Source organism: Lactuca serriola, chromosome 4, assembly GCF_051521515.1.
Source record: "Lactuca serriola cultivar US96UC23 chromosome 4, Lser_US96UC23_V15, whole genome shotgun sequence".
NCBI lineage: Eukaryota > Viridiplantae > Streptophyta > Magnoliopsida > Asterales > Asteraceae > Lactuca > Lactuca serriola.
Window position 1 is genome coordinate 155,231,491 of NC_136411.1, and position 21,806 is coordinate 155,253,296.

Below are 21,806 nucleotides of genomic sequence, written 5' to 3' on the forward strand. Positions count from 1 at the left end.
ATTATTATTTTTAACAGACCGGGACAGGAAAATCTGTTAAAAATTCATAATTTCTTCATCCGACATCCGTTTTTGTCAGACTTTTTACCATTGTACTACTATTGACGAGATATTCAATTCTCGTTTAGGTTGTGTCGGCTAAAAATCACTCGATCTAAAATTCGAGTTTTTAGTTGTCTACTGCTAAGCTGAAACTTCGAAAAATCATAACTTCCTCATACGAAGTATGATTTTGGCGTTCTTTTTATCGAACTTCTCAGTTTAATGAATACTATGACTTTCATTTAGATTACTAAGGCTAAAAAGTAGTTTATCAAAAACTCACTTTTTACGTCATTCGATGCCGTGTCGGTGTTGTCGTGGATCTTCAATTGGTCATAACTTCTTCGTTGTAACTCGGATTTCGACGAGGTTTTCGCCTAAACTGTAACACCCCGAGATTTCAGGTGCATTTCTTTCACCCTTATTCTTTATCAATTGGTCATGTTTAGTCCTTGAATGGAGGGAACCTAGCAAGTGAGTACGCTGGGCGTACCAGAGGGGTACGCTGCGCGTACTCATGTGCTTAGTTTGGACGCGGAGTCGCCAAGGTACGCTGGGCGTACCCAGAGTTACGCCGGGCGTACCCGGCTCAGGTGCAAAAACCCTAATCCATCTTGTGCACTATTTAAAGGGTGATAAGGCTCATTTCTCAGCCTCCATATATCAGTGAGTGAAACCCTAAGAGAGAGCCTCCCATCGTCCTTAGTGTGTGTGAGTGTTGTTGGAGCTAATTGTGCTTTGGTGAGTTAGTGAAGAAGAAGGAAAGGAGCTCTTGGAAGCTAAAGCTTGAAGTGCCAATTTGGATCTGAGATCTGCAGAGAAAGGAGCTACACTTAGAGGAATAAAGTTCAAAACTTTCCTCTTCTTTTGGTTGTTGTTGCATGTGCCATTTCTAGGGTTAAAAATCCCAAAAGTGGAGACTTTATGAATGTAAGGTGCTCCATGGTCCGAGATCTATCCCTTTTCAGTGGTATTAGTGATTTAGAACCATAAAGTTTCCATCTTGGTTGATAGTTTGAGGTCATGCTTGAGTAATAAGCCTTCTAGAGTTAGATGATGGAATATTATGGGAGTTGGTGGCTTGTTCAGCCATGCAAAGGCTTAAAGTCATCAACTTTATGGATTAAGAGGCTTAGATGTGGTCAGATCTAGAAATTGGACGTTGGTCTTAACTGTTTAAGACCTCAAGAGCTAAGGGGCTGAAGCTGGGGAGTACGCCGGGCATAATCCCAGTACGCGCCGCGTACTGGGTGGCGTTCCCCGATTCTGAGAGGCAGCCGGGTACGCTCAACGTACACATCTGGTACGTGCAGCGTAACCCGGAAAGTTGACTTTTGGTTGACTTTTAGGGTATGGTCTCTTGTGGGGCCTTTTAAGTTATGAGAGGGGTAAAATGGTCTTTTACCCTTCTGAGAGTGTCATAAGAGGACATAGTCTAGCCTTTGAGAGTTATATTAAATAGGGTATTTATTTCATATGATTAGGCGGAGGCTAGGCCAGCGTTTACCGAGTCAGAGATTTACCGAGATACCAGAGGTGAGTCTTCTCACTATACTTTACCTAGAGTGGTAACAGGGTTATATGTCAGTATATTTTAGAGCTATGTGCTAGTGTATCTGCATGCTATTTATGTATGATAATTGTTGTGATATGTGATATGCATGATTTAGAGTTTACAGAGCTAGGACCAGTGGGTCCATAGAGTTAGGACCTTTTGGTCCACAGAGTTAGGGCCAGAGGGCCCACAGAGAGTTGGGACTAGAGGGTCCCACTGAGATGCATTGACCAGAGGGTCAAACAGAGTTATAGCCTCGAGTGGCTGAAATGTGTTAGAGTGGTATTTTGAGGAACTCACTAAGCTTTATGCTTACAGCGTTACGTGTTATGTGTTTCAAGTACCAGTGATGACCGCGGGAAGGCGCCAGCATGATTCGTACACACACAAGGGATTTTATGTATTTCGATCTTGGGGGATGTTTTGTGAAACAAAGATATGATACAATGACATTTTATTAATAAATGTGTTTGGAAAATGTGTTTGAAAATGCGAAAAATTGTTTTAATTTTTACGGTGTTACATAAACACTTCTAACGAGATTCTCTACAACATCAAATAATAAAATTTTACTTATTTCAAATTTTATATTTTCGCTAAATTTTCATTATTTGGCTATTAATTGGAATCTCATAAGACTTCCAATATTTTATGAGTGATTCTAAACATAGTTTTACTTCATTTCTAGTAAAAACTATCTGTTAGAACTCAACACTCAATTTTATTCACTTTTAATAATAACAATACACAATTTCAGAACGTGTATGTTACACAAAGCACAACTCCATTATTAATCCAGGATCCTCTTAACTCTTTCTCTGGTGTGTACAATCGAACCGGTGCCGTCCCGCGATCCAGATAAGAAAACCTGAAACACATAACACATAACACGGTAAGCACGAAGCTTAGTGAATTCCCCAAAATACCACATACAACACATATTAGCCACTCGAGGCTATAACTCTGTTTGACCCTCTAGTCAATGTATCTCAGTGGGACCCTCCAGTTCCATAACTCTGTGGACCCTCTAGTCCTAACTCTGTAAACTTTGAAACATACATAGCATAAATCACATAGAAATAATGCAGTGTATCACATCATATAAATAGCATATAAATACTCTGTCACATAACTCTAATTACCACTCTAGGTAAAGTATAGTGAGAAGACTCACCTCGGATGAAGAACAACTCCTATAATCACTGCTGCTACGCACCGGACTCTAACTCTGTGCCAAACCCACAATAATCTCAATTAGGAGCTAAGTCCAACCTCTCACTTATTGGGTCTATAGACAGACCACCTAACAGCCCATTAATGCCCTAAGCCCATTGGGCCCACTAAAGCCCAATAATAAATGGGCCCTCACATGGCCCACTTCCCAACCAAAAAGGCAAGTCCAAACCAAAGGCCCAAAGCACATACATACACTTCTCTAGTCCAAGACTCTATTACCTAAGGTCCAAACTCCTGGCCCAACACTCAAGGCCCAACATGATGCTTAGCCCCAAAACCTCCAGAAGGAGTTATGCGGGGCGTACCCCCCTGGTACGCTCAGCGTACCCAAACACTCAAGAAATTGATCGGGGACCTCAACCCAGTACGCGGGACGTACTGGAATTACGCGGAACATACCTTCAGACTTGCTTAATCCATTTTCTAGGTCTTAACCCGTTAAGACCTTAGCTCAACTCTTGGATCTGGACTTCTTAACATCTCTTAATCAATAAAGTTAACAACTTTAAGCTTTTGCATGGCTGATAAGGTCACAACACATAAAAACTCTTACTTTCTTAACCGAAAATGCTCATATGCATGGGTAGATTCACACGATCAAGGCCTTATTTTTATGGTTCTCCACCACTAGAAACACTTAAAAGGACATGTTATTAAGCTCTGGAGTGCATCAACTCATAAAGCCTCAAGCTTGGGACCAAAAACCCTAAAATGGACCCTAAAATGCACAAAACAAAAAGAGAGGGAAAGCTTGGAGCTTTATACCTTCAAATGGTGCCCTAGCCCCAAGAAAGCTCAGATCCATAGCCTGATCTTCAGCTTCACTCCCTTCCATGCTCCTTCTTAACTCCCAAAATCCCACAAGAACACAAACAAGCTCATCATGGCCATTTACAAGCTCAAGAACGGATATTAGGGTTTGAGAGGGTTTAATAACTGAGGAAGGTGGCCAGAAATTAGACCATCTCTTTATTTATATAGGGGCACTTCACTTAATTAGGGTTTCCTTCTGTGCCTAGTACGCCCAGCGTACCCCCCTTGTACGCCCAACGTACTAGGTGGCTCTTGCTTAAGAAATAAGTGTATCTGTACGCTAAGCGTACGCATATGTACGCCCAGCGTACTTCGCTGCCAAAATCCTCACTTAGGGACTTATCTTGCCAACTCTCCCAAACTTCCATAGCATCTTCGAAATGACTCGAATTCCAAAAGTCCCCATACCTACGGAAAGGTAATGAGATGCCCTACGCTTCTAGCAACTTGCCTCAACTCGAGACCTCCTAGCCCCCGACTCGCGGTCCATGAACCTTAATCATGGATAATCCGAAACGGATGTTACACCTCGACGGTCCTTGGTGGGAAGATTTTAAAAAATTCAAAATTTCAAATATTACACCATAATTTTCAAAACTTCAAAACTTTAAATTTTTAAATATTCAAAATTTCAAATATTATACCAAATGTTTCAAAATTTAAAAATTTTAATTTTTCAAATACTATATTTTCTTAGGATATATGAAGTTTTAAAATAGTTTTATTAGTAATTTATGGTCCCCGATTAATCCTCCGATTAATCGGCTTGACCCCAGTCGAACGCCGAACTACCGTCGAGCGATTTTTACAACCTTGGCAGCGATAAAGGAAACAACAATCCAATAGGTACTTTCATGACTCCTAGTGTACCTCAATTTCATAGTGTTGCTGAAAATGTTAATGTGAGGTATTCACATATTCACTATGTGGATCCTGAGAATTACAAGTATGTTGGTGATGATAATGTTGGTACATATCTTAATGACGTGGGTGGTCGTTGTGTCGATGTTCCCGAACAAGAAGTTAAAGTTATGAATAAGCGTGTAGTAGATAAAAGTAAAAAGAAAAAACTTATGATTCAGAAAGATCAAAATGTACATGGTTACCTGGATTATGTTGATGTTGCTGATGTAGCTTTAGATATAACCGACTTAAAAAGCAATTATGATGGAGATGAGTTGGGTGATAAAGTTAAAGTTAAGTTTCCCAATAAAAAATTTTACAGTATGCCCCCTGTACCAACATGTCCAGTTGATGTCAATGAAGATATCCGAACACAGATGGTAGATATCAATGTTCAAAAGATTGAATGTCTCACTGTATTTAAGAACAAAGAGCTTCTAAAATGGGCGATTGAGAAAAAATGTATTCGAGAAGGTTTTCAGATGAGGACAAGTAGATCGACCAAATCAAGGTATGAGGTTGTGTGTGTTGGGAGAAATTGTTCTTGGTTACTAAGAGAAAATGGAATAAAAAATTATGGCGGACTTTTCCAAGTGAAAAAATTTGTTGACATACACATATGTTCTTCAACAATTTTGCAACCTAATCATCGATAAACAAATAAATATGTTTTGGGTGAATATCTTGCTGATGTTTTGGCTGAAAATTATAGTAGAGTATATCGGGGACAAAATATTATTAATGATATGAATTCTCAATTGAATATCAATATCTCATACCATCAGGCTTGACGTGCAAATCAATATGCACTATTGTTGTTAAGGGGTACGAAAGAGGATTCTTTTACCAAACTTCCGGCTTATTTCCACAATTTGGTCAAACATAATCCAGGTACCGTGACACATATTCAAACAGATGGTGATGATCGTTTTGAGTTCTTGTACGTCGCACTTGGTTTCTCGATTAGTATTATTATATTTTATTATTGTTTTGGTGTATTTGAATAGATATATAATGTATTGTAGGTACCCGCTTTTGTTAATTTTTGTAAGCCGACCCTTGTAGTAAATGAAGCCCACCTAAAGGGCGAGTTCAAAGGTACCATGTTACTTGCAGTTACTAAGGACGGACAAAACCAAATATTACTGGTTGCATATGGTATATGCAAAAATGAGTGTACACATTCTTGGACATGGTTTTTTCAAAAACTACGTGACTGCATAGACAATATGGAGGAGCTTACAATTATATCTAATAGGTCTCCATCTATAGCGACATCTATTGCCAACATTTTTCCTCACGCCCATCACGGAATATGTGGTGTCCATTGTATTTCAACATAGTAGTTAGATACGGGAAGAGTAAGACAGTTAAAAGAATTTTTTGGGAGGCCTGTAGAGCGTATACAATTTATGGTTTTGATGCTGTCATGGACCTAATGAAAAAGACAAAAGAACCGGTATGAGAATATTAAAAGTTATAAATCCTTAAACTTGGTCTAGGGCACATTTTAGAGGGAACATATGCAATCTTATGTCGTTAACTTCTTCTACAAACACCTTAATAGGTTCTCGGTTCATAGACACCTGTTGCTTGAGTGCATGTAGTCTTTTCAACACCTCCACTAAGCTTGGTTTCCCAAATAGCATCAAAACTTCAACGTTACTAATAAATACTACTCTGTCTATCAAATACAACACAATTACCCAATAACACACAATATAGTTTGATTTTTTTTCAAAAACTAATTGAATAAATCCTAAATAAACAAAACTCACCCTTAATAAATGTTGATTAAAACACAAAATGAGTTAAGATCTTACCATATTTTCGAGATTGTTGAAGAAATCGTCCATGATAACTCTAAGGAAATCGCTAAGAGAGAGAGAGAGAGAGAGAGAGAGAGAGAGAGAGAGAGAGAGAGAGAGAGAGTTTCTCCAAGAAAGAGAGTGAAAAATGAAGAAAAAAACATTTTTATAGTGACTAACATGAAATCGCAGATGGGCATCACAAAATCGCAGATAGACTTTTCCACCTGTGAACGTATTAGTGCCTAAAGCACGGTTATGCTTTAGGCACTTGTACGTTCGTAGATGGGAAGGGCAAAATTATAAATGGACTTTTCCATCTGCGATTTTAGTAGCTAAATTTGTAATTTTGAACTTTTTAATTATTTTTCACAAAGTAATTAGTGTATTTTGCTAAATTTACAATTTTCTCTTAAATCTATTGCATATAGTTTATGCTACCTTTTTTGTAATTTTATTATAACGACTTTAACATATAAATCTTAATTCAATATAATGTTATACACAATAAGTCGTTTTCTAGACCAAGTATTTAAATAATGTATTAATGGTTACTAATTTTGAAAAAATGTTATTTAAATGATTATGTAAGTGGAGGTAGCTTGGGTGAAGCCGTGGCACGCACACCCCGTCATGAGATGGCACTTAGCTTGCAAATGCAGGATGAGGTTTGTGTGGGGTGCATGACATGTCCTCTTTTCAACACGTCTTCTATAACTAAACCTACGCGGCTACTCTCATACTATTTGTTAATTATCAAAATACTAAAATAGTTTAAGAAAAAAAGAATTAAATCCACAAGCTATAATAACTAGTAGATAGAAATGAAGTTGATTATAATCAAACTGCAAGTATTTCAAATCGTGAATGATGTTTATGATTGCATAAGCATGTATTAGGAGGATAAACGTGTTTTGGTAAATAGTAAACATAAGACTTTAAGAATAATTACTTATCTTTTTATTGATGAACTTTTTATTTGTTAATGAGATCCTAAAGAAACAACGAGTTTAATATACTTAAAGAGTAAAAAACACAAATATGACTAAGCATATTAAAACATTTTCTAAGAAATAATTTAAAAAACTTACATATTTTTTGGCAAATGACAAATAGTATGAGAGTAGCGGCGTAGGTTTAGTTATGATAGCTTGTGGGTTTAATTTTTTTTACATGCGCCAACCCATCTACGAAATGAGGAAAGAAATGTGTCTCCGGTGGTCCCCCATCTAAGTGTTTTTTTTATTTATTATTTTTATTTATTTTTTATTTATTTTTTTTAACACTCTAATTTTGCATATACCGATAAACAAAAAATAAAATGGAAGACGGATACAATCTGCATGTTACAATAAGTTTTTCTGCCTTTTAACTTAAATACCTACGAAAATGTCGTTTTCTAACATTTCTGTATATACCGTCTTTAAAAATATCAGATATGTAACATACTCATTTCTATAGAAGTGGACCAAAAAAAAAATACAAACTCTAACTAAATTTCGAAATGACCTCCTCATAATTGGAACATATCCATATTAAACCTACTAAATTTTCCAACAATTCTCGGTACGAATAAAAATAGGTAAATCTAACTACCAACTACATAATACAACTTGCAGTTGTGAAAAAACATCAAATCTACTTGATTCTAATGTTATTGGGTATGGGTCCGTCAATGGGTGTTGAGATCTTTTGTGGCATGTCATACCGACGTTATAACATCATGAACACCGCCTCACCCTCATGTTATGGTAAGGGGTGTTTGGCGTTATAACATACGTTATAACATATTGAAACAAGATTATTCTTTTTTTTCTTCTCTCTCTCTCTCTCTCTCTCTCTTATTGGTTGCACATTCTCTCTCTCTCTCTCTCTCTCTCTCTCTCTCTCTCTCTCCGTAACACCCGTAATTTAGAAGGTTAGTTATGGAAATAAAACCTTATTTCTAAAGGTCAACTCGTCGAGTTTAAGGCTTAAACTTGACATGTTGGAAATATGTGGCACACACGTTTTGGAAGATCAGCTCGACGAGTTGGGGAGGCCCAACTAGACGAGTTGGCCCTGGAAGAGAAAACCCTAATATTTCGGTTATAACACCCTATTTAAAGGACTTAACTTCTAAGACTGACCTCCTTACCAGCCTCCCTTGTCCAGAAGAAACCCTAGATCGTTTTTCCACTTGTTCCTTGAGTTTTGTGAGTTTTAGAGTGATTGTTATGAGATCTTTGAAGGAAGCATTGAAGAGAGAAACATCAAGCTTGGAGGAGTAATCTTGGATCCAGAAACCCTACATCAAAGGCTACATCTCGGAGGTATAAAGTCATAACCTTGACATGTAGCTTAATAGATCTCATCTCTTGTAGTTTTGGCTTGGTTTTGGGTCTTTGGCCGAGTTATCCAAGAAAAAGAGGATTCCAGGGGTTGTTAGGGCAGATATGACTCCGAAATGACCTCTTTGAAGCTTAAAGTTGCAAGCTTTATTGGTCCCTATGACCCATGCTTTCCATATGTTCATTATGAAGCCTAAAATGGACCTTAGAGAGCATTTCAAGCATGTATGGTCGTAAATTTAGAAACTTTACGTGGTTTGTCCACCCTTAGACACCAGATCTGTGTTTTGGGACGTCGAGGTGAGAGTTTAAGGGCTTAATGGGTCAAGACCTTTCTTAAAGGACTTAGGGTTTGAGTTTGTAGCCTTATGGATGATCCTTGGGAGTAAAGTTGGAAACTTTATCCTCCTAGACATCTCTATGGATAGGGATCTGAGGTTTGGAGCCTTTGGATTCAAGAAAAAGGGCTTAATGCATTAAGTGGGTTGACAGATCGAAGAACTCGACGAGTTCATGGGTGGACTCAGTGAGTTGGGTTGGGGTTGCCCCAAGTTTGTTAAAAGGCAAAGGAAATCGACGAGTTGTAGGAAAACTCGACGAGTTGGATCGCAATATCGTGATTTTGACTTGGGAGTGGACTCGACGAGTTGAAGGAACAACTCGGCGAGTTGGGCACCTGGACCGTTAACTTTGGCATTGACTTTGACATTTGACCGATGCATTTAACTAAGTTTGTCTCAATGGGTGTTGGAGTAACCTAAAGTGTATTGGAGGAGAATATGGGCTTAGGATAAGACCAATAAAATAGTTTCATGTTAGAGTAACCCAAAAATCAAAATCATAAAGTGTGAGGAGTTGTACGATCACGCCTTCGCCTTCCCACGATCATCCAAAGTACCTGAAACCAAAACTGAAACTGTAAGCCCGAAGATTAGTGAGTTTCCCCAAAATACCCATACACACAACAATATACATATAATCACAAACAACATACTATGGGTCCAGTCAACCATCGGGTTGGAATACCCCAGGCCCTCAACCATCAAGTTAGAATGCCAACATACTATGGGTCCAGTCATCCTCGGGATGGAATACCCTAGGCCCTCAACCATCAGGTTGGAATGCCAACATACTATGAGTCCAACCATCCTCGAGATGGAATACTCACGGCCCACAACCATCGAGTTGGAATGCCAAGGTCTATTGGCTTTCGCACAAAGCAGATAAGCCTCAACCACCAATCAAACATGTGCACATATATCAGATAATAACATATGAGTCTATAGACAGACAAACCGATCTAGCCGATCATAACAGCATAATAACATCCTATCTACCAGGATACCGATCTAACAGATCATACTAGCATAACATCATCCTGTCTACCAGGATACTTATCTAAAAGATCGTAACAATATAACACCATCCTATCTACCAGGATACTGATCTAACAGATCATACTAGCATAACATATTAGGATAACAATCCAAAAGGGCCGACCTTGGTGCCTTAGACCCTTGAGTATAGTGAGGAAAATTCACCTCACAAATGCCGAACTGTAGTGATAAGGTCAAACTCTCGAATCATAGCCACGAACTCCACCACCTATATTCACCATAGGACCAGTTCCATAAATTCCCTATTTACTAAAATACCCCTAGAAGTCAAAATGGCCAAAGTCAAAGTCAACGGTCAAGGTCAACAGTCCATGTTGACCCGACTCGTCGAGTCTTTCCGGAACTCGAGAAACCGTGAAAACCCTAGTTGAATCGCCGAGTTTCCAACACAACTCGTCGAGTCCATGTGCGTCTAAAAGTCGGGAAAACCCTAACTGACTCGTCGAGTCATCTTGCTGACTCACTGAGTTCATGTAGAAACCAACAACGACCAATCTTCATCGGACTCGTCGAGTTAACCATGCAACTCGTCGAGTCCCCTCAGTCCATTTCTCATTCCAACGTTTTTAAGCTACCCCAGAGCTCCAAATTGTAGATCTAGCTTCCTAAGGCACAAATTCCACGTAAAATTGCAAACTTTACATGCATGCAAGGTCTTAAAGGCTTAGAACACCAAAACCAAGTCTATAATGAGATTTAAGGCATGATGAGAGGTCAATACAAGGTAAAGTTGATAGCTTTATGAATTTGGGACATAGAGGAGTCTAGATCTGAAGTTACAACTTCAGATCATGGCCAATACCCGAAATAACTCCATAATAACCTAGAAATAGCCCTAAACCTAGCATGAAGAGATCTAGCTTAGAGAAAAGTCAAGGTAACGACTTGTTACCTTCAAAATGATGCCAAGATGAAGTAGAGTCAGATCCACAAGCTCTTCTTTGCTCCAAGCTCCTTAGACTTCAAGCCTTCTTCACAAACACCATTTTCCAAGCTTTTTAACACACAAAAATGGAGTAAAATTGCGATTAGGGTTTTTTGAGCTCAATGGGGACGGTAAGGGAGGCTGCTGGAGGCTAATGACCCTTTAAATAGGGTGCAAAACCTTGTAAATTAGGGTTTTATTTTCCAGCTCCTACTCGTCGAGTCAGGGTCCTCCGACTCGTCGAGTAGGTCCAATAATCCACGCGGGCTAACCCGTCTCTACACGACGAGTTGGGCAATCAACTCGTCGAGTAGGTCCATGAACATGTATATAAAGCTTTAAAACTTATACCTGGGAGTTGGGGCGTTACAATTGTTTAATTTAATTTTATTTAATTTTTTGTTTTCTTATTTTAGCTTGGTACTTTGAAAGTACAATGCGTGAATAAGAAAACAACATTAACATAACACTTTAAACAAATTATATATATGATATAAAATTATGATTGTATGTCAGACAAATAAATTGAAGTTTGTTGCTATATCTCGCATTTAGGCCCTGATTGCGCTAGATGTAAGGAATAACAATGTACTTTCATTAGTTTGTGTAATGCATCTAACTTTCATTTTTACTCTAAATTCTGCTCTTGAGGCACTGTTTATTTAGTTTAGTTTAATTCAATTTGTTGTTTTCTTATTTAAGCATTGTACTTTGAATTACCATGCTTGAATAAGAAAAAACATATCATAATATTTTATACAAATTATATATAAGAAATAAAAGTATGATTTTATGTTAGACGAATAAATAGAAGAACATTCCTCTATTGCTCCTAATGGATTGTATACAAAAAAAATAAAATTTATATGAATGATATAACTATAATGGGGTAATGTTGTCATAGTACAATGCTATAATGAGAGCAAATGAAAGTAGGATTTTGTAAAAGAAAGTTAAATCAATACATTAAAGTAGGTTTTTTACATCGGTCAACTCGGCAACCAGATGGGTATAACACTAAAGTCAGTTATTAGAAACTTCTTTCTAGAAGCATCCTCAACGATATAATTAAACTCAAGGGCATTTTATAATTTCTTCAAATAGAGGGTCAGACATACCATTAAGAATGTGGACTATATAGATATAGTCTTCATTCTTCCACTTGCAACGGTGTTTATTCTGCTCCACAATTTCATCTTCTTGTGCTTCTGATGCAGGTAATCAGAACATGAACCACCTTCAGAGTAGCCAGCGGAAAGTGCATCTTCTTTTTCCAGCAGTCGTTTCCCTATAATTTCTCCAACTTGTCGAACTTGGAAGTCATCTCTTTCACCGATTCACTTATGATTTCAAAAAACCGAAACAAATATCATATTCGATTTTAAGGGTTTGGGAGGGGAAGACGACTTCTGAAATTAATGATTAACTTGGATCAGCTTGAAGGATCGTGAGAACACTTTCCGAATATGATATTTCGACCATATGTTTGGGTTACATGAAATCCAGATTATGATGATAATCTTTCAAGGAACAATCTTAAATCAAGGGATTGACAAAAGACCACAAACTATGGATTTATAGAATTCAAATTTTTCTGATTACCAAAGATCAACATTAAATGTTGATTTTATCCATAAATAATAGATTGTGGTTTCAAAGATAATTATAGAGAATATATTCTGAAAACAATATTTCCCATAATAATTTCCTTAACAGGAGGACACAACCCCCTTGACCCCTATCATTTGGTCGAACCAAGATCAAACTCGCTTTATACAACCTTACAACAAATCCTAGCTTGTAAAAAAAATAAGATTTAAACTTGGTAATAGTTAAATTTCATTATACTAAAATGACCAACTTCATTGGTAATACTTAAATTTCATTATACTAAAATGACCTCTAACAATAAAATCACCAATACTAAGCATTTAAGTCGGATCAAAAGTAGACTAAATTCCCATTTTAAGCAAGCTAAATGGAAATTTTAAAAGCAAAAAACTCTTGCAAAGGTGATATAAAGTCATACCTCTTATCAATAGGTATGGACATATACTTACGTCTATTCATGAATCAAGCATCGTAAAGTTGAGGTAGAGATCAATATAATTTCTTTTGGCTTTTTATCCGAAGTACATTGACAAATTAGCCTAACCGAAACATGTAACATGCAAATATTCAACCCATTTTATATAAATTTGGATCTATTTGACGGTGGAAAAAATTTAAAGTTATTAATCCGAATATGTTTATCTATTACGTATATGTGTTATGTGCATATATATTATTTTAAGAGCGATTTAATAGCTGTCCAAAGAATAAGACTAGTTCCAGGATAGATGTCGCCAATGTGGCATCATTGTATTTTGACCATCAACCTTCCAAACATTTTTCTAGACTATTTTCCAATTGTTTGGTATACCTGTAAAATAAAACAATATCATCGCACCCATTAATATATGATTAAAATCCTTCATCTTCGATTAAAATTAAGGGCAAGGGTTAGTGGTTAGGTGCAAATTTATATTTTAAGAAACTTGCATGTTCTATGTGTCAACAGGGATTGGGTGTTAGGCAATAAACAACATATGTCAAGTGCACCATGACCTATTTAGTTGGGGATAAGACATTTATATATTTGCTGATTTTCAATGATACTCGTGGGTGATTAGCCGAATCTATTTTTTATGGTGTGAGTGTGATACAAAACAATATAAAGACTAATTTTAGGGTCTTGTTTTTTTTGCTTGTCCTTTTGTGGTAATTTATAATAATTGATGACTAAGTGTGATAATTGCAAGTTCTAATACAATTTATAACCTGGCATTCTGTCAATGATAATATTTCGCCGGTAATTATTTATATGATATGTTAATATATATTTTTCCAATTTAAAACTACAAATAATCCATTATTTTAAATGTTCTAGGAGTTCTAATAGCCCTCCCATGCATATAAGTTCCAATAGAACGAAAATGGGAAATGACATAATAGGGTTTTCCAAGATGTGAGAATTGTCTTGATTTTTTGTATTTTCCGGATCAATATATGCTCCACCTAAATTTGATCATTAGGGAGAAATCAAGTAGCCTGTGGAGTGAACTAGACCAAACATCAACCAAAGTCTTTTTCTTTTTTTTTTTTGTACGAAGAAAAATATAGAGTCGAATACCATTAAATTTTCAATAAACTTTAAACTCTTTGGAGTAAATTTCCATGCCATTATCAATCTTAACTTCTTAACTTTCTTTCATTATTATAATTTTCTATCGTTGTCTTATAGTCTTTACCGAAAATACAGGAGATTTGTGTTCTAGGAAATGACATCAAACTTTTTGCGAGAAATTATCAATAATTTTCAACATGTAACTAACACCACACCACATATTTATTAAATGTTATTAGTCTAGCGGTAATGAGTGACTCTTTCAAATAAGAGGTTATGAGTTCAATTATCATTAAGATATAAATGGTATTTAAAAGTAATTTAATTTACCGTTTAAAAAAAACATCAAATGATTTATTTTGGGGGAGCCCCTACAAATCCAAATGTATATAATCAAGAATATCATTGGTAGTGTGTTTTCCAACGTTGAACTTTACATTTTTATGCTTGGCGAAGATGCAATATTCACAAAATTTTATTTTTTATTTTCTTTGTCATCATTTACACCATATTTGTTCAACTATGTTATTCCAATTTTACTCATATAGGCTAATTGGTAGTGCCACATTAAACTACATTTGTCTTTATATCTGTTTGTATACTTGCAAATCCAATGGGACGAGATTGAGTTTAGGATATGGTTTTATAATCAGGTATGAGATTGAGATCAAAAATACCCGTCCCAAGCCTGTAACATTGTCATCCCTAGAGAAAGTCCAAAACTACCATGCAAACGTAACTGAAAAAACATTGTATAAATAGGAAACCTAAAAGCAGATGCAACACCTGCTAATATAAAACTTTTGGAAAAGTTGCTTAAACATAAAATATATTCCAATGAAAATTAGGGCATCAAAGCATATTCAACTAGTGTATGCTCTAAACCTTCTTCCTATGATATGTGTCCAAGGTGTCATCACTCGACAATGTACAAACAATCACAAGGATATTCATATTGCGCCTTTGTATTTGAGTTATAGAATGAAGACATCGCCTTAATTTTCCTTGTTAAATCGATATCAATGCCAAAAAATATACACGTTGGAAGAGGAAGCACAATATATAAGTTACCAATTACATACCAAGTTACTCACAACCACATAGATGCTAAATAAACGATAACATGTATTATCCTGTCAAACTAATGAACCTAACATGCCATTTTAATAGCAAATCGTGAAAAAAAAAATCATTTTTTTTAACACCCATGTCTCCTAAGATGTTTGTACACATAACTTCTCATTTAAGAGAATCATTCATTACCAAACTCTTTGGTATTCCATCATCTCATTAACAATTTTATTTAAAGACATTGGACTTTTTTGGGTTGACGAAGTACTTTCAAATTAATTAAAAAATGGTATCAAATATAACAATTTCTCTGTAAAAGTTATAACTTATGATATGATACATAATTCAATACAATGCTTGATTAAACGTAAAAAATTAACTTAAATGTAAAATTATATATTTACTAAAACCAATACAACCAATTTCATATAATAGTTACAACATAATAAAAATACAACTTGAATAATACTAATAAAAAGTTATAAAGTAAAACAAAACGTCATATTATTTCATCTTCACGTATGACATTTCCTTATCAACTGTAAAGTAATTTTTTGAACTCTAAAGAAAGCAATGGAATGCGATTTGTTAATTTGTTTGGTGTCTAACAAAAAAAAGTGCAGCAACTGTCGGTGTAGGGCTAGGGATTGTCAAACTTTCAATAGGAAAAGAAGAAAAGGGCAAGGGCAGATTCGTCCTTTCCCACCTGTCACAGTCAAACAAAACACCATTTTCTTTACAGGATTCCCGTGACCAAACTCAACCTCGGTTGTAACTTGTAAATTTTCCGACTACATAAATAAATTATAAATAAACCCCTTCACCAACCAATCAAACTCACCCAAAATTTCTTACTCTTAAAATCAAATTCACCTTCAAAATCTTTATTTACGTTCAAGATATTGGGAACCCAAATAATTTCATATTCATTCAATTCTCAAGATTCCATTCCTATTTTCATTGTGTCAGTAATTTGGAGTTTATTTATTTATATATTAATACTGCTTCTGGTGGGTGACAGTAATAATAGATTATAGATAGAATGAAAGTATGTAATTATGTATAATATATATATTATATACCGTATCTAGATCAATAAAAAGTAGAGTATATTTCAATGGCTTTGGATTCTTGAAGGCGTAGAAAAGATCGTGCCTGCCAGCTTTTCCCAAGAATGAAGAATGGGTACCATAATCTTTTACTAGAAAATTAGTATCCCATCTTTTTTCTTCATTACTTCCTTTTTTTAAATCACTCACAAGAATACCAGAAAAAAGAAAGGGGAAAAAGGATAAAATCAAGCCTTCTTGAAGCTGCGAAAAGTTTGGTTTTTTCTGAAGGGAGACAAAAACACAGATGAGATGAGGGTGTCGACACCATTGTTGTTCATCTTTCTTGTTTTGGGTTCGAGCTCCATTAATGGCGACACAGATCCAAATGACGGTTTGTATTTTTCCTACCCAACTCCAGTTAAACTTTACTATTTTGTATATTTCGACTCTGGGTTCATATCGGTTTTGATTGTTTTCAAGACATTGTACCAAAGTGTTTGATTTATTGTAACATCAGACATTTTAATCAAATGGTATTTCTTTATATATAAGGTATTTGATTAAGTAGTTCAAGATTTCTAGATCACCATCGCAGTTTTCGCAGATGTGTGATTGCTAAAAAGAGAATATTTTTTAAAGCTTTATCATTTATGATGCTTTATTGCCACTTAGCTATATGGATGTATGATATCATTGTTCACTATGTTGTTTAGAATTTGAAATTTTTTGAAATACGAGTTTGGTTTATTTCATGTTCATCTTCTAATTTTATCTTGACTTTATTAATTGCAGCTTCTGCTCTGAGAGTTATGTATCAGAGCTTAAATTCTCCAGGACAGTTGACCAAATGGACCGCAAATGGCGGCGATCCTTGTGGAGATCATTGGAAAGGTGTTACCTGTTCAGGTTCAAGAGTCACAGAAATGTAAATGCTAAATTTCAATCCCCAAATCTGAATATTTTTTTTATATATTTTTTGTTTTGCAAATCTTTTAACTTTTTTTGAGGTTTTCTTTTTCAGAGACTTATCAGGTCTCGGGTTATCTGGTGGAATTGGATACCAGCTTACAAGTTTAACATCATTAAACAGCTTGTAAGTGCCATTTCATTTAAAAAAAATAAATGTTAATGATTTTTTTTAGAAAAATCTGATATATTGTGTTTTTATGTGGGATTGCAGTGATATAAGCAACAATAATCTTGGCAACCAGATACCTTATAACCTTCCTCCAAATTTGCAGAGATTGTATGCTCTTATTTACATTTTTACCCTTTCAAATTTTCATCTTTAACTTTTGTTTCAATCCTCATGGTTCCCTTCTTGTAATGCAGAAATATTGCTGGATGTGGTTTTAGTGGCAGCCTTCCATATTCTATATCACTAATGAAGCCTCTAAAATACTTGTTAGTGGGAAAAATCTATAATCTTTTTCCCTCTTATATAGTTGTGGATATATTAATAATATTTTCATTCTTATTTTTAACCAGAAATGCTGCTCACAATCAACTTAATGGTGAATTGACTGACATGTTCGGAAATCTTCCATCTTTATCTACACTGTAAAGCTTCAAGATCCCAAGTTCTATCCTTTTTTTTATTTTATATTTTGATGACTATTATATATCTAAAGATTTTAACAATTTGTTATGCTTCAGGGATTTATCTTTCAATACTCTTACGGGTAATCTTCCTCAGAGCTTCAGCTCTTTATCTAGTGCAAACGATATGTAAGATTAAACAGTTTTTCATGTTGGATTTTGTTATGAAATTTATTATATCCTCATCTTCTTATTTTGATTCAGGTATTTGCAAAACAACCAGTTTACAGGAACTATTGATGTTCTTGCTGATCTTCCTCTTAAGAACTTGTGAGTAATGAATATTATCCTCTATTAATATCATAATCTGGTTTTTGTAGAACATTGATTTGACTTTTTTTTTTAAATATCAGGAATGTTGCGAATAACAAATTCTCCGGTTGGGTTCCTAGTCGTTTGAAAAACATAAATCTACAGTAAGCATCTGATCATGAATGGCATATCTGTAATAAAATCGAATTCGAATGTTTAATTTATAAATTTGTATAACAGAAAAGACGGAAACTCATGGAACTCAGGGAATGCACCCCCACCTCCACCTGGTTCACCTGCATCTGGAAGTGGGAATCGGAATCGCCAACCGAGTGGAAACGGAAACCCGTCTACAAGCAACTCCGGTAATGGCGGAAAGAAATCCGGTGTCAGTGGTGGCGCCATAGCCGGAATCGTGATTTCCATTCTGGTCGTTGGTGCTGTTATTGCTTTCTTTTTGGTAAAGAAAAGATCCCGAAAGTCACGTACTGACATTGAAAAAACCGAAAACCAACCTTTTGCTCCTCTTGTACAGCCACAAGGAGTTCAAGGTACACCACAGACGACACTCTCCAAAGTTTTAACTAACACTTTCTACACTCTATCATCTTCTGATACTTTTTTTATCCCATTATAGAACTGAAGTCTGTTCAAGCTTCCTCAACAGCCAACACAAAAGCATTTGAAATCCCATCAACCATAAACCTAAAACCACCACCAATGGAACGCCACAAATCATTTGATGATGATGATTACACTGCAACTGCAAAACCTGTGGTTCCTAAAAAAGTAAGCATAGCTCCAACGAATGCAACATCCTATTCAATAGCAGATCTTCAAATAGCTACAGATAGCTTTAGTGCTGATAACCTTGTGGGAGAGGGGTCTACTGGACGTGTTTTTCGTGCTCAGTTTGAAGATGGAAAAGTTGTTGCTGTGAAGAAGATAAATTCATCTGCTTTACCTGGTCGTTTATCGGAAGATTTTATTGATGTAGTTTCAGATGTATCAAGGTTACGCCATCCAAATGTGACAGAGCTTGTTGGGTATTGCACTGAACATGGACAGCATCTTCTAGTATACGAGTTTCTTAAAAATGGTTCTTTGTATGATTTTCTGCACCTCTCAGATGAATACAGCAAACCATTAACATGGAATAGCCGTGTCAAGATTGCTTTAGGGGCAGCACGAGCATTGGAGTAAGTTTTTATGTACAAAAATTTTACTAATGCCTTTCTTACTGTTGGGAAAATAGTCTTAAAGAATATACGTGGAAAACTCCAAAACCGAAGAAAAACCACGGGCATCCAGATAGACATATTCACTATATAACAAATTGTTACAATCACATTGGACTCCTTTTTTACAATCTACCAGTGTGGGATGAATTCCTAGTTTGATATTATTTAAACAAAACTCAACACTGACATGATTTTCTCCACAGATATCTACATGAAGTATGCTCGCCATCCGTTGTTCATAAAAATATAAAATCAGGCAACATTTTATTGGACTCAGAGCTCAATCCTCACCTCTCAGACTGTGGTTTAGCAAGCCTTGTTCCAAATGCAGACCAGGAATTGGACAACAATGGTGGTTCTGGATACAGTGCACCAGAGGTTTCCATGTCTGGTCAGTACACCATCAAAAGTGATGTCTATGGTTTTGGTGTCACCATGTTGGAACTGCTCACTGGAAGAAAACCATTTGATAGGTAAACTTATCAATAATAATAATAATGATGATGATAGACTTATTCTTTTTTTTTTTTTTTTTTGTGTATAATTGGTATTTGATTTGCACAGTTCAAGGACAAGATCTGAACAGTCTTTGGTGCGATGGGCAACACCTCAGCTACATGACATTGATGCTCTTGCAAAGATGGTTGATCCTGCACTCAAAGGATTGTATCCGGTTAAATCCCTCTCTAGGTTTGCAGATGTGATTGCTTTATGTGTACAGGTAATTTATTTATTTTTTGATAAATATTTGTAACTTTTATGTCAAGTTTAAGAGATGATGCATTATATAGATTTAGACTGATGGTGTTTGATTGTGGATTGATGTGACAGCCTGAGCCGGAGTTTAGGCCACCAATGTCTGAAGTGGTTCAGGCGTTGGTTCGACTTGTTCAGAGGGCAAACATGAGCAAGAGGACTGTTGGTAATGATCGATCTGATAATAGCCAGGATGCTCAGGAGTTTGAGGGTTAATTGAAGATGTGCAAATGAGATTGAGATTTAATTATGGAGAGGACAATTCTTGGGGAAATGGAGTTTGCTCATTTGTCTTTGTTGTTGTATCTCTTGTGTCTACTGTGTCGGTTTCTTTTAATTATATTGTGTTGTTGGATTTCATGGGATTCTTTGTAAAATAGTGAAACGAATTGTTTATATACCACCAAGTTAACTTCATCCGTAAATTTGAGTTGTTTGTTTGTTTTGTTTCTAAACCCTGTGGTTATGTTGGATGAATATTCACATCAATAACGTGCAATATAGAAATCTTTTTGGATGTTATTCTTAATCCAAGTGTCCCATATAGGCTTCAACCATCTATGTTCTCGTTCAACGTTTTTCTTTGAATTATATTATTTTACCGGCTATTTCTTGTTCATCTTCTCTTCTTCAGGAGTGGTCAACATAAACTTCTTGATATTAAAAAAAAAAAAAAAAACAAATCACAAAGGGTTAATTTCATAAAAGATTCTACATTTTGTATTTTTTTTTTCCAAAATGAACCTAACTTTACCTATTCATTGTTAATTGATGGTGGAAACCGGGTTACCAAGAGGTAACCTATCACACATGTGCCTCTCCTTGACATCATACACGTTTCACTTTAAACCAACGGACAAAAACCTTTTGACAATAGAAGATCGATAATAATAATAAAAAAAAATAATAAATAGTACGCAGATAAGGAAGAAGGGTAAGCAAGGTAAGGTAACGGTTTTTTAAGGTTTTACCCCATAACCAAACAAAACAAATATAATGCATAAATACTAAGATAACAATGTCCAACAAACACAAACAAACAATATGGAAACAAACAATAACAACGAAATAAGAGATTTAACATGGTTCTACAAGCGAAGAAGTTGTGTACATCTACAATGTAAGATGATATCATGTATGTTATACAATCATATTGGGATTACTACACTTACTAAGTGTACAATCGATGATCAAAAGCAAGAAAAATCATCAAAAATTGTGTAGGAGAGAGAAAGAAGAACCGACCTAAAATGATTAAAATCTGCCTTTTAAAGAAAAAAAAAACATCTAGAGAAAATGGCCTCTTGTTATTTCAGTTGGTTATTTGGTAAAAAATCTGTCACTTCGACCAAGTGGCAATTCTTGTTTGTTTCACAAAACCCAAATCATGGCCACTTCAAGTGGCCAGCAAATTGCGATTTGATGTTGTCAAGAATTTTTTCCATGATCTTCAAACTGGTTATGTGTCAAAAATTACAACAATAGGCAAAACTAGAACAAAACTTATCAAAATGATAAAATCACTAGATTGTCATTGTCCTATAATGTTGCAAATATTTACAAGATTTTTAGTATATAATAATTATTAATGAAATATTTTTTTTTATGCTAAAAAAAATTATGAATACACCAATGTCCTTGGTCAAAATTAAGCAGACCC

General features: G+C 35.6%; 1 protein-coding gene and 1 long non-coding RNA gene across 2 annotated transcripts; one reads left to right on the forward strand and one right to left on the reverse strand.

Moving 5' to 3' along the window:
• Positions 1-2,298: 2,298 nt before the first annotated feature.
• Positions 2,299-6,437, reverse strand: LOC145100564 (uncharacterized). Its single transcript, XR_013705128.1, has 2 exons — positions 6,373-6,437; positions 2,299-2,465 (listed from the first exon to the last, which is right to left on the reverse strand). It is a non-coding gene; the product is annotated as an uncharacterized LOC145100564 (long non-coding RNA).
• Positions 6,438-16,418: 9,981 nt separating this feature from the next.
• SRF7 (STRUBBELIG-receptor family 7) lies at positions 16,419-20,571 on the forward strand. The gene is made up of 14 exons (XM_079040281.1): positions 16,419-16,689; positions 17,091-17,223; positions 17,320-17,391; positions 17,479-17,544; positions 17,631-17,702; positions 17,787-17,858; positions 17,955-18,026; positions 18,102-18,167; positions 18,251-18,313; positions 18,390-18,700; positions 18,787-19,348; positions 19,594-19,863; positions 19,955-20,111; positions 20,222-20,571. The coding sequence occupies exons 1-14, from the start codon at positions 16,608-16,610 to the stop codon at positions 20,360-20,362; spliced, it is 2,139 nt and encodes a 712-aa protein (XP_078896407.1). The 5' UTR covers positions 16,419-16,607; the 3' UTR covers positions 20,363-20,571.
• Positions 20,572-21,806: the final 1,235 nt, after the last annotated feature.

Bases quoted from the DNA above. Each gene is read 5' to 3' on its own strand.
- SRF7 (XM_079040281.1), top strand. From the start codon at position 16,608: ATGAGGGTGTCGACACCATTGTTGTTCATCTTTCTTGTTTTGGGTTCG. The intron at 17,224-17,319 runs GTAAATGCTAAA...TTTCTTTTTCAG, and splicing joins GGTTCAAGAGTCACAGAAAT to AGACTTATCAGGTCTCGGGT. The intron at 19,864-19,954 runs GTAAACTTATCA...TGATTTGCACAG, and splicing joins GGAAGAAAACCATTTGATAG to TTCAAGGACAAGATCTGAAC.